The sequence below is a fragment of the Chrysochloris asiatica genome, unplaced genomic scaffold (genome assembly GCF_000296735.1).
Source record: "Chrysochloris asiatica unplaced genomic scaffold, ChrAsi1.0 scaffold00198, whole genome shotgun sequence".
Lineage (NCBI taxonomy): Eukaryota > Metazoa > Chordata > Mammalia > Afrosoricida > Chrysochloridae > Chrysochloris > Chrysochloris asiatica.
This window is the reverse complement of record NW_006408716.1, coordinates 4,377,301-4,389,307: the sequence shown is the minus strand read 5'-3', so window position 1 is coordinate 4,389,307 and position 12,007 is coordinate 4,377,301. Positions and strand designations below refer to the sequence as shown.

The 12,007-nt window shown below is 45.3% G+C and overlaps 1 protein-coding gene across 1 annotated transcript in view; it reads left to right on the top strand.

The window, feature by feature from the left end:
- GRID1 (glutamate receptor, ionotropic, delta 1) overlaps nucleotides 1–12,007 on the top strand; it is a 1,105,771-nt gene that overhangs the window by 1,064,447 nt on the left and 29,317 nt on the right. The window contains exon 15 of the mRNA XM_006872457.1: nucleotides 4,578–4,818. Coding sequence (XP_006872519.1) covers nucleotides 4,578–4,818 — 241 coding nt within the window. The remainder of the gene's footprint in view (nucleotides 1–4,577; nucleotides 4,819–12,007) is intronic.

Sequence of the window (12,007 nt, the reverse complement as noted above, 5' to 3'; positions counted from 1 at the left end):
GCTGGTGAGACACCGCTGCTCTGACCGCGTTCGTGTGTGCTCAACCAAAGGGGGCTCGTCGTGTCAGTGCTGGTGAGACACCGCTGCTCTGACCGTGTTCGTGTGTGTGTGTGTGTGTGTGTGTGTATAAAAAATGTCATGGAAACAGTACACTGTCATCTAGCCATGTAACTGGAATGCAGGAACAGAAGGGCCTGTACCACTATTGTATATGGGATACATTCCAGACTCCCTCTCAAGACCTGTGAGGTCTAGTATCCTCTGGGCCTCTGGCTGCCTCACTCTCTTCATCTTACACCCCCCTCCTCTTCATTATTACTCAACAGCCTCACCATCTGTGTTTCAGCTTCTCAAACACTCCTGGAACTTAACCCCAGACAAGGCACTCCAATATGGTTCCAGTCAATGAAAGTGTTTGCCTCTCCCTATTGAATGCTAGTTCTCTGTCAATGTGTGCTTGCAGCCACCTCTGTATTACCTTTAGTAAAACTTTACTCACATGGGATGTCAAAGACATTATCCGATGATTTCTACATTCCATTGGGTCAACTCTCTTTGGAGTGGGCACAAATATGGATCTCTTCCAATCAGTTAGGCAGATAGTTGTCTCCCAAATTTCTAGGTCGAGATGAGTGAGTACCTTCAGTGCTCCCTCACTTTCTTGAAAGATTTCAACTTTTATTCCATCAATTCCTGGTGCCTTGTTCTTTGCCAATTCCTTCAATGCATGTTAGACTTCTTTTTTCAGTATCATTGGCTCTTGATCATATGCTACCTTGAACATCAACCATTTTCTTTTGGTACAGTGACTCTGTGTATTCCTGCCATCTTCTTTTGATGCTTTCTGCACCATTCAATATTTTGCCCAGAGAGTCCTTCAATACCGAAAGTCAAGACATAAAGTTTTTCTTCAGTTCCTCCAGCTTGAGATGTGCTGAGCGTGTTCTTCCTTTTTGGTTTTCTGACTCCAGATCTTTGCATATATTGTTGTAATATTTGGCCTTGTCTACTCGAGATGACCTTTAAAATTTTCTGTTCAGCTCTTGTACCTCTTCATTTCTTCCATTTGCTTTAGCATTTCTACGCTGGACAGTATCTTTAATATCATATGTGAGTAAAGTTTTACTAACGTTAATACAGAAATGGCTGCAAGCATACATTGACAGAGAACTTCCAGAGGTTCAAGCAATATTCAGAAAAGGATATGGAATGAGGGATATCATTGCTGATGTCCGAAGGATCTTGGTTGAAAGCAGAGAATACCAGAAAGATGTTTACCTGTGCTTTATTGACTCACAAGGCTTTCAATTGTGTGGATCATGACAAGCTATGGACAACATTGTAAAGTATGAGTATTCCGGAACACTTAATTGTTCTCATGAGGAATCTGTACGTGCACCAAGAGGCACAAGTTAGAACAGAACATAGGAATACTGAATGGTTTAAAATTAAGAAAGGTTTGCAACAGGGTTGTACTCTTTCACCATACTTATTCTCCTGGATGCTGAGTAAATTATCTGCGAAACTGGGTTCTATGAAGAAAAAGGTGGCATCAGGATTGGAGGAAGACTCATTAACAACCTGTGATATGCAGATGGTACAATGTTGCTTGCTGAAAGTGAAGAGGACTTAATGTTTACTGATGAAGATCAAAAAAGACCACAGCCTTCAGTGTAGATTGCATCTCAAAGTGATTAAAACAAAAATCCTCACAATTGGACCAATACAGAACATTCTTATCAATGGAGAAATGATTGAAGTTGTCAAGGACTTCATTCTTCTTGAATCTACTGTCAACCCTCATGGAAACAGCAATCAGAACATCAAAGGACGTATTGCATTAGGCAAATCTGCTGCCCAAGACCTTTTTAAAGTGTTGAAGAGCAAAGACGTCAGTTTGAGGACTAAGGTGCACCTGACCCAAGCCACAGTATCTTCAATAACCTCATATGCATTCGAAAGCTGGACAATGAATATGGAAGACCGTAGAAAAATTGATGTTTTTGGGTTATGGTGTTGGAGGAGAATATATTGAAAGTACCATGGGTTGTGAGAAGAGCCAACAAATCTGTTTTGGAAGAATTGTAGCCTGAGTCCCCCTTGGAGGCCAGAATGGCCAAACTTCGTCTCTCATACTTTGGACATGTTGTCAGGAGGGACCAGTCACTGGAGAATGATATCATGTTTGGCAAGATGGAGGGTCAGAGGAAAAGAGGAAAACCCCTAACAAGATGGATTGATCAAGTGGCAGCATCAGTGGGCTCAAGTGTGGCAACAATAGTGAGGTTTGCCCAGGACCAGTCAGTGTTTCGTTCTTTTGTTCATCGGGTCGCTATGAGTCAGTACTGACTCGATGGCACCTACTAACTATGGCAACAACATTGAATGCCAAAGATCACTGGTAGCATGGTGGTTATGAGTAGGGCTGCTAACCTCAAGGTCAGCCGTTCAAAACTACCAGCGGTTCTGTGGGAGAAAGATGAGGCTTTCTGCTCCTGTAAAGATTTACAGCCTCGGAAACCCCAGTTAGGGTGGCTGTGAGTCTGAACCAACCCCACAGCATATCACCACCACCACCACCACTGAATGCCAACCATGCCAACAATCTTTGGCAAGATAGCTCCCTTTTTTATGCCTCAATTGAAATAACTATCTCATAGGGTTAATGTAAGGATTAAACACTGTCTCTATGCCCTAAGAATGCTCCCTGACAACATAGAACATGATACATGAATGTGAACTAGTGTAAGATTAATCGTCCTTCAAGCTTCTAGTCACCTGTTCACCTGTTCCACTGAGCACTTCCCTACTCTTCCATTTTAAGCTCCTCCTCTTGGAGTCCTGGTATGGTGCTTTAGCCTACTAACCACAAGGTCAGAAGTTCAAGCCCACAGCTGCTCCTTGGAAACCCTGTACATGGTCGCTATGAGTCAGACTGACTTGACAGCACTTCACAACAACAACAGCCTACCTGGTGTGGTGGTACTGGTGTACCACTAATTTGGTTCTAACTCACAGCAACACGATATAGGGTTTCTGTGCCTGTACATTTATATATATATTTTTTCTTTTCCTAGTTTTGTTTTAATGAACATCAAGATTTTACAGCTAGCGGTATTTACTAACTGTGGGTAAAGGCATGGATAGTTTGATGCTGGAATAGGAGAAGAGGATGGAAATGAATGTTACATTAATGTTACAATGGTTCAAGAGACTTTAGTAGTAGGTATATATTTTAAATAATTTTTCATATTTATTTTAAAATAACTTCAAACTTACAGAAAAATTGCACTTGCAAGGAAATCCTATACTGTATGCCCTCATCTAAGTTCTCCAGTGTGTTAACATTCTACCATATAGTTCTGTCTGCCCCCTCCCCCAATGTGCCAGTGTGTATCTACAAAGATCCAGACACTACCCTACATAGCTAAATGCAGTCATTCCAAAAAATCAACTATCTCACAAGACTACCATCCAATCCACAGGTCCTATTCAGAGTTATCAACTGTACCAGCTGTCTGTCTTTTTCCTTTCTGGTTCAGGATCCAATTCAGATTTTGAGTTACATTTAATTATATTTCTTTAGGCTTCTCAACCTAGAACAAGCCTTCAATCTTGTCCTGACTCTCAGGGTCTTGATAGTTTTGAAAAGTAAAACCTTTCATTTTGAAGGCTGTTCCTCAATCTGGGTCAAGGCTGTAAATTTTTATGTTTCTCCTGTGGAGCAACTAGTAGATTCGAACTGCTGACTTTTCAGTAAACAGCCCAATACGTAACCACTATGCTACCAGGGTTCCTTCCTTTTCAACAGAGCTTTTCCTAATACATTGTACTTCCACTGCATTGAATTGATCACAGCCTCTGTTTACATTGATTTGTATACTTGGAATGTCCACGTAGACAATGTCCAAATAGACTTGTGTGTAGATGGCAAGCTTACCAGTGTTGACCACCAACAGATACTTCTTGAATCAAATTTATAGAGGCACAGTGTGGTGAATCTGAGTAGAAGAGACTTGGGATATACATATTGAAGTTTGAAGACAAATTATTATGTATGTATGTATGTATGTTGTTGTTACGTGCCGTGGAGTCAGTTCCAACTCTTAGCAACCCTGAACAGGGTTTCTAAGGCTATAAATCTTTACGGGAGCAGAACGCCTCATCTTTCGCCTGTGGAACAGCTGGAAGTTTTGAGCTGCTGACCCTGAGGATAGCAGCCTGATTTGTAACCACTATACTACCAGAGAAGTGTTATAATCCCCACTGTAAGGTTTGTCTCCCATGCTACTCCAGTCTCAGGTTTATTCTGAGCACCGTGCTTGCTCCCAGACCCAGGCAAAGTGTCATCTGTGTTTTGGAATTAACTTTGGACATGTCAGTAGATAATGGTACTGATTGGGAGAGGGCACCAAGGTTTTGAAGAGGGTTTGTATTTGGGAAGAGCATTCCATCTGAGGTTGAGGGATACTTGAGTGGAGAGGCTGAGGCAGACCAAGTCTCTGATGGCTTCAAGTGGGGGTTGCCATCTGGGGAAGGGGCCCAGGGCTGCCACTGATCTGGGTTGTATCTTACAGGATCCTGGAGCTGCAGGACACCGGGGACCTCGATGTGCTTAAGCAGAAGTGGTGGCCGCACTCAGGCCGCTGTGACCTCACTAGCCACTCCAGTGCCCAGGCCGATGGCAAGTCACTCAAGCTGCACAGCTTTGCTGGGGTCTTCTGCATCCTGGCCATTGGCCTCCTGCTTGCCTGCCTGGTGGCTGCCCTAGAATTATGGTGGAACAGCAACCGGTGCCATCAGGAGACCCCTAAAGAGGTTTGTACATGGGTTCTGTGTCCCCCAAGTAGCTAAGAGGTGGGGAAGCCAGGACGGGCCAGTCTTCAGGGGGTTGTTCTCACTCCTAGTGTGTACTTGAGTCATGTTGTAGGAAACTGAAGCAGTGCTTTACATTGTGGGGTTGTGTTTTGTGTCTTGAAAACAGAAGAACAAATGTAGGGGATGTTTTCATGCTTGAAGAGAGTGCCAAGGTCCTGGCCATGGCCACTAAAGTCCTGTATTTATCTATAGAGCAGGTACCGAGTGGGCAGCACCAGAGAGCCCCTACCTGCCCTGCCCCGCCCATGTGCCTCCACCCTGACCTGGAGAGACCAGCTCTAGGGGTAAGATAGAAGCCGGTCCTTCCTGGTGCTTGTTGCTGTTCCTCCAGGGCTGGGGCTCTGCTCTTCTCAAGTGCCAGAGGGTCCCTGTCCCTTGTCCCCTTCTCCCCTCTCCCTCCTGCCAAGTAGTGCCCAGGCTTCTTTGCCCCTCCAGGGCAGGTCCAGTACAGGGACTGCTGGACTCTGTCCAAACCTCAAGTAGAGGAACCGCTATCCTCCCCACGGTGACCATTTTGCTCTTCAGCGCTTCCTTCTCTTCCGATTTGTGTTCTTCTTCCATCTCATTGTTTTGTTTTGTTTTGTTTTTGAAGTGAAGTCTTCTCCAAAGTCCCTTGGAGATAGTCCCTCTAAGAGAGGGCAGCAAGGTGCTCCTCAGCCAGACCCCAGGAGGACTGTCATTATAGAACCATTCAGAATTACGGCCCACTGCATAGTGGTTACAAATTCGGCTGCTCAAGGTCAGCCGTTCGAAACTACCAGCTGTTCCATGGGAGAAAGATGAGGCTTTCTGCTCCCGTAAAGATATACCGCCTCGGAAACCCTGTACAGGGTCGCTATGAGTTGGAACCGACTCCACGGCATATAACAACAACAACAACTGTAGGGTTGGTTGGTGCAAACAGATACAAATCTCAAACAAGCAGCATTGAAGCAACCTGCATTAGGCTGAAAGAGGGTGGAGTTCTACTGTGGCCTGGGTGACCTTGTGGGGTGCAATCCCACAGGGAAAGGCAGCCACTCTCCCCTGTAAAGTGTCCGCTCATACCTGGCACTGAGCTGTTTACCATCATATCTTCTCTCACTGCAATGGGTCTATTGCAAGTCTTAGCCCATTTGCAATATCCTGGGACAGCCACCTTCCCCTTCTGCCTTATGTGTACCTCATATAGGGGGATGTCTATCCTGGGTCACTCACAGCCTCTGGGGCTCTCTCATGCTCCCTGGACCACTAGAGGGAAGAAAGGAAGAGAGTTGGGGAAAATCCACTTAGAGGAAGAGTTAGTAGGTTTAGCCCAAGCTTCTTGGGCTCCTGAGAACTTTCTATAGTGAAAGTCACTGTATTTGTGTGTGTGTGGGAGGGAGGGGGGAGTAGACTGTGAATTCTGGCATGACGTTTAAATCAGCTTGGTCACAGTCAGTTCCTCCCCCAGGCTGTAGCCAGAGTCTCTCCCCTAGCTCTTACCACCTGTGTCCCATATGCACAAAAGCATCAATGGGTAGACAAGGTGGTCACAACTAGCAAGACCAGGGAGGGCAGATAACATATGTGCATGGTCTCCACTGCCCAGTTTTTGCCTCCCCTCTCCAAGACTGCAGCTTGATTTTTCTCATGCAAATGACTTGAGAGTCAGAGAAGAGGTTTTCAGGTGGGAGAACACCATACTGTCATAAAAGCAAGTCCGGGGGATCCAAGACTCGACCCTATAGAACATCCTCTGCATGGCAACTCAGGAGAATGGCATTCCTTCTTCTAATGTAGAAGTTACAAGTCCCCTTCTAGATATGTTCCTTCGTAGCCCACAGGTCCAGACATGAAAGCCCAGACTTCATTGTCATGTTAAGTACCATTGAGTTACGTTCCAACTCTGCGACCCTGTGTAGGGTTTCTGAGGAGCAACTGGTGAGCTTGGATACCAACCTTGCAGTTCAAACTGACCTTGCAGTCCAGCACATTAACCCATTGTGCCACACCAGGACTCCAATTTTCATGGCGTTGTTGTTGTTAAGTGCCGTGCCGTCGAGTCAGTTCCGACCCTTAGCGACCTTGTACAGGGTTTCCGAGGCTGTACATCTTTACAGGAGCAGATAGCCTTTTCTTTCTCCTGCAGAACATCTGGTAGTTTCAAACTGCTGACTTTGAGGTTTGGAGCCCGATTCGTAACCACTACACTACCAGAGCGCCTTAATTGTCCTGGTAGGAGGAAGGAAAAAGCGATTTATTTTACAAAATTGGTTCATGTGCTTGAGGTTACTAGCAAGTCCAAAATCTGTAGACTAAAAACTCAGTTTTGTGTCCAAAATCTGTAGGGCAGGTGGCAGGCTGGAAACTTTCATTTACAGTCTATTTACAGTCTTGATTAAGAATCTGTTCTCCTTCAGGAAACCTCAGTTATTGCTCTTAGGGACTCCAACTGATTGGCTGAGACCCACTCACATTATGGAGAGTAATTGCTGTACTTAGTGTCAGCTAATTGTAAATGCTAGTCCCATCAACAAAATAACTGCAGACCAACAGCTAGACCAGTGTTTGATCCAAAAAAAAGGCACCATAGCCAGAGACACCTAAAAATTAAGGCAGACTGGTTGTTGGAGAGACAAAGATAGGAATGCAGAGGTGAAAAGAGGAAAATGGAGACCACGAAATGCCTAGCAGTAAGGAGTGGCCCCCTGCTTCCCAGTGGAAACGTCTCATCTTTATTTGTGTCCTCTGCAAAAGCCCAGCATGTTAGGTTGTTGTTGTTATTGTTAAGTGCCGTGGATTCAATTCTAACTCACAGCAATCCTGTTTAGGGTCCAAGGAGCGACTGATGAGTTTGAACTGCCAACCTCATGGTACAAATGTACTGATCTTACAGCGCCACACCAGACTTCCATTATCTTAGATATGTGAGAGTAAATAAGAGGGGACTTCAGTACATTTATGGAAAGAGTCTACTATGTTTCCATTCCGTTTTTATCTATGAAGTTTTTGAAGCCCCCTAATGTGGTGCCTTAGGACAAACACTCGACCTCAGGGTCGGTTTGAACTGCAAGGTTGGTGGTTCAAACTCACCAGCCACTCCTCAGAAACCCTATACAGGGTCGTTATGAATCAGGACCAACTTGACACACACAACAACAACAACAAATGTGGCACTGCAGGATAATGTACTGGACTGCAAGATCTGTTCTAACCAGAAGATCAGTGGTTCAAACCCACCAGCTTCTCCTAGGAGACCCTATAAAGGAGTAGCTGTGAGTCAGAACTGACCCCACAACACTTAACAACAAGTGATTCCCGCTGTGTGGCGCTGTAGGGTAAGCACTCCACCACAAGGTCGGTTTGAGCCTCAAGGTCTGTGGTTCAAACTCACTAGCTGCTCCTCGAAAACCCTACACAGGGTTGCTATGGGTTGAAACCAACTCAACAGCACTTAACAATAACAAAGTAACTCCTGGTATGGTGCTCTAGGATAAGCACAAGGTCACAAACCACCAACTGTTTCTTGGAAACCATATGTGGGGTAGTTATGAGTCAGAACTTACTCAATGGCATTTCACAGCAACAATAGTAGATTGGTTCTAACTGGAAACTTGCTGCCAACCACTTCAGACTGGGAATGAGGACTGATGAGAGGCAGGTAGGAAACTGCACTTTAGACTCTTCAGGCTGCTCACCTGAAAGGACCTGGCCTGCCTTCCCTTTAGCACCTTTTGTGTAGCTGAGAAGGTTGCCATGGTGAATGAAGGAAACATTCCATCTTTTCCTATTTTTATGGGTTTCTGATTTTCACTGACATTTCCTTCGTTCCTCCCTCCCTTCGTCTTCCCTCTCTCCCATCTCTTCTCTTTTCTCCTTTAATAAGCTTATACAGCACAGCCCAGTCCCCAAGAACCTTACCACCAGTCACGTGGGCAGAAGTGATCAAGCCCAAGCAGGCTCTGTACTGCCAATCAGGCTGTCTTGAGTGGTTGGTGGAAAGTGCATAAGACATCCCAGCCAACCAGGGAATGGTGGGCTCATCCAGATGAGAATGCTCCTTTGTGAAAATTCCTTAGGGCTGGGGTTGTTAGAACTGAGTGTTGAAGGATTGATGCAAATCACACAGCTGGAGAGAAGATTGGAATTGAGTTTCTAGCCAACAGCACAGAGGTTAAATAAACCAGGACAATTCCAGGAGCTCTGGGGGTTGCAGTGTGGGCATCAGGTAGAAGATGTGAGTCAAAGACACTAGAAGGTGAGGCAGGATGTTGTTGTTGAGTGGTCTCAAGTCAGTTCCAACTCATGGAGACCCTGTATTGGGTTTCCAAGGAGTAGCTGGTGAGTTTCAACCACCAACTTTGCAGTTTAAACCAACCTTGTGGTCCAGTATTTGCCCTACAGCACCACACTAGGACTCCTCTTGTAGGGATGGATACTAGGAAAGAGGTTGAAATGATGGCATTTTACAAGCAGATCTTTAAAGTCTTCGAAGAATCATGATGGTGTTTTATCCAGAACTGCTTTGTGCTCTGGTTGCCCATGTTTTATGGAGAAGCACTTGCAATTAGGTGAGTGTGTCTAGTTAATCTCAGAATGTTTCATTTTGGGACCTCGGCCATATTTCGTAAGCTTCGGGGGCCTGTCTTTGATGGAGTCCCAGTTGTGTTTAATGGCTCACGCTGGATCTCTTCAGAGTATGGATGCTTGTAGCCACCTATTTAAGGAGGCGTAGTAATGTGCTTTCAATCCCTTAATATTCATGTGGTTTTGAGCTCATATTTTTTCTGAGGAATCAGGCGATTATGTAGTTAACCAATGCAGGTGAGTGCACGGAGCTCTGGGGTTGCAATAAAGAACCAGCGGCTAAATTTATGGGGTAAGTGGAGCCATTGCTCTGGGAATAAAATATTCATGAAATAAAGATGAGGACTGCACAAATGGGAGAGGACACGAGGAGTGAGGGATGAATCATCTGTCACTGGGGTGGGAACTAGGAATTAATATTGCTTCCTGCCTGGCTGGCTTATGTCAACCCCAGCCTCCATGGCAAACAGGAGCTGATCAGAGATCAGGCAAATGAGCAGTAGGCTGCAGAATGGCAGGCCATCTGTTGTGGTCATTGGGCTGGCTTCTGTCTGTATGTCCCCACAACACATTCTTGCCTTCCAGGGAAACTTCCATCCCAGGGAAACTCCCTTTTAGTCTACTCCCCTCCCCGTGTCCACTCCTATGAGGCCTTCTTCAACTCCACATTAGGTATTCTCTTCATTTATATCACTCTTATGATGTTTCCCATGATTCGTGCTAGGTGAATAGTGGTCAAGAGGCGACCTGATGACAGATAGTAAGGAATGTGGGTTGAAGACAAGTCAACTCTTAGGCTCTCTTCCTGACAAGCTACATACTCTCTTAACTCTTTCGAAAACACTAGAGGAAGGCATCCTTCTCCTGTGAGAATTGTGACTCAGAAGTAGCAGGGGGAAGGTCTAGAGTAGAACAACATGGCCGCTTCTAGAACTGCTTTGTGTCCTCCTCCATCAACAGAAGCCTTCCAGAGTAGGCTTTCCTGAGGACTCTGGACCTTGGACTTTCCAGTGAGTGTGTGCATGAAGTTCCTGTCCACTGGCTAGTAATTTACATTCTCCGAATCCCAATTTCGCTCTTCTGTGGAACACAGCCTGATCTGACAGCTAAACACAGCTGAGATCACATGCCTTGGTATTAGGATTGGTTAGTAAGCATGTGCTTCAACCCTTAGCCCAAGCCCTTCCTGTCTGAGGGAGCTAAATAGTCATCATAAACCAACATGTATCTCAAAATCAGATCAGGCAGGGCTTGATGGCGGCTAGGGTGGAGGGGCAGTGAAGTTCGTCGTCATCAATAACACAGAATACCTGGCAAAGCAGATCTAGGGCAGAACTCCAAAACTCGGACCCACAGAGATAGGAATATTTTAAACGTTTGAAGGCTTATAGCTTGTGGAGTTTGGAGCTGAAGTAAAAGATCATGTACTTTTGAATCTGCCGGGCTGGGCACGGAGGCCTGAGCCGACATCCTGGTCGAGACCAAGCGGAAAGAGGAAACAGGGGGAGCAAAAACACCACGGAGACAACGCCGTGGGAACCTTGGGACAAAGGTGGACAATATCTTTGTCAGTTTTGCTTTGTTCTGATTTTCTTTCTTTCTTTGGTATCTGGTCATTGGCATGCCCACTGTTTGCCCACCTCCATTCTGGTGAGTAGAGGGAGAGCCTGAGCCATGTGGCCACACCCCAGCCTCACCGCTGGTGGGTTCTTCTGCCATGCATGCACACAGATACTCAGCCCAAGCGGAGGCCCTGAACTTTTATTATCTGTTTCTTTTTTGTTCTGTTTTTTTTTTCTATCACGAGAGAGAGAAGGAGAGGGCTGAAGGGAGAGAAAGAGTTTAAAGGCAAAACAGGCCAAAGGTTGGATTGGAGCCTGAGGTATAGCATAACAACCAACACTGGCAACTTGGAATCTCTCAGGCAGCTTTGAAGGCAAGAACTTGAATAGAGGACATTAAAGTCATAGATTAAGCTACAGTTTTTTGTTTGTTTTTTTCCCCTTCTTTTTCTTCTCTCCCTCCTGTCTCTTTTCTGCAGATTAGAGACTGCAGTATTCAGTCTTGGTTTTGTTGGTGCTGCTTTTTAGTCTTTTCTTTCTTTCTTTCTTTCTTTCTCTCATTCTGCCCCACCCCCACCCCCACTGGTGTTGTTTTCCTGTTATATGCCCACCCTTTCTGCCTTTGGAGAACTCTTTGTCTCCCTATATTACACAAGAAAACTCAGCAACTGCTGCCATCTAGCCAAGCTACAATCACACTCTATAATACACCAAAACCCAGGCAAGAACCAATACCAGCTGCCATATACCAGGGACACAGACAACACCTGTGAAAGTTACTCTGCGTTAAGCAATAAGAAGAGTGAAAAGGGAAGCCCACATCGTGATCACATCTTCCTGGAAGCAATCAGAAAGCATAAAAAATTACCAAAACACATACTCAATTAAGTATTAAGGCCACAGGTAAACATTAAACATGTCCAAGAAGCAAAGGCAGATGACCATATCAGCCCATGTCCAGAAACAAGATAAAATGTCTGAGACAAATGACCTAGAAGTAGACCTGGACTCCATTCTGG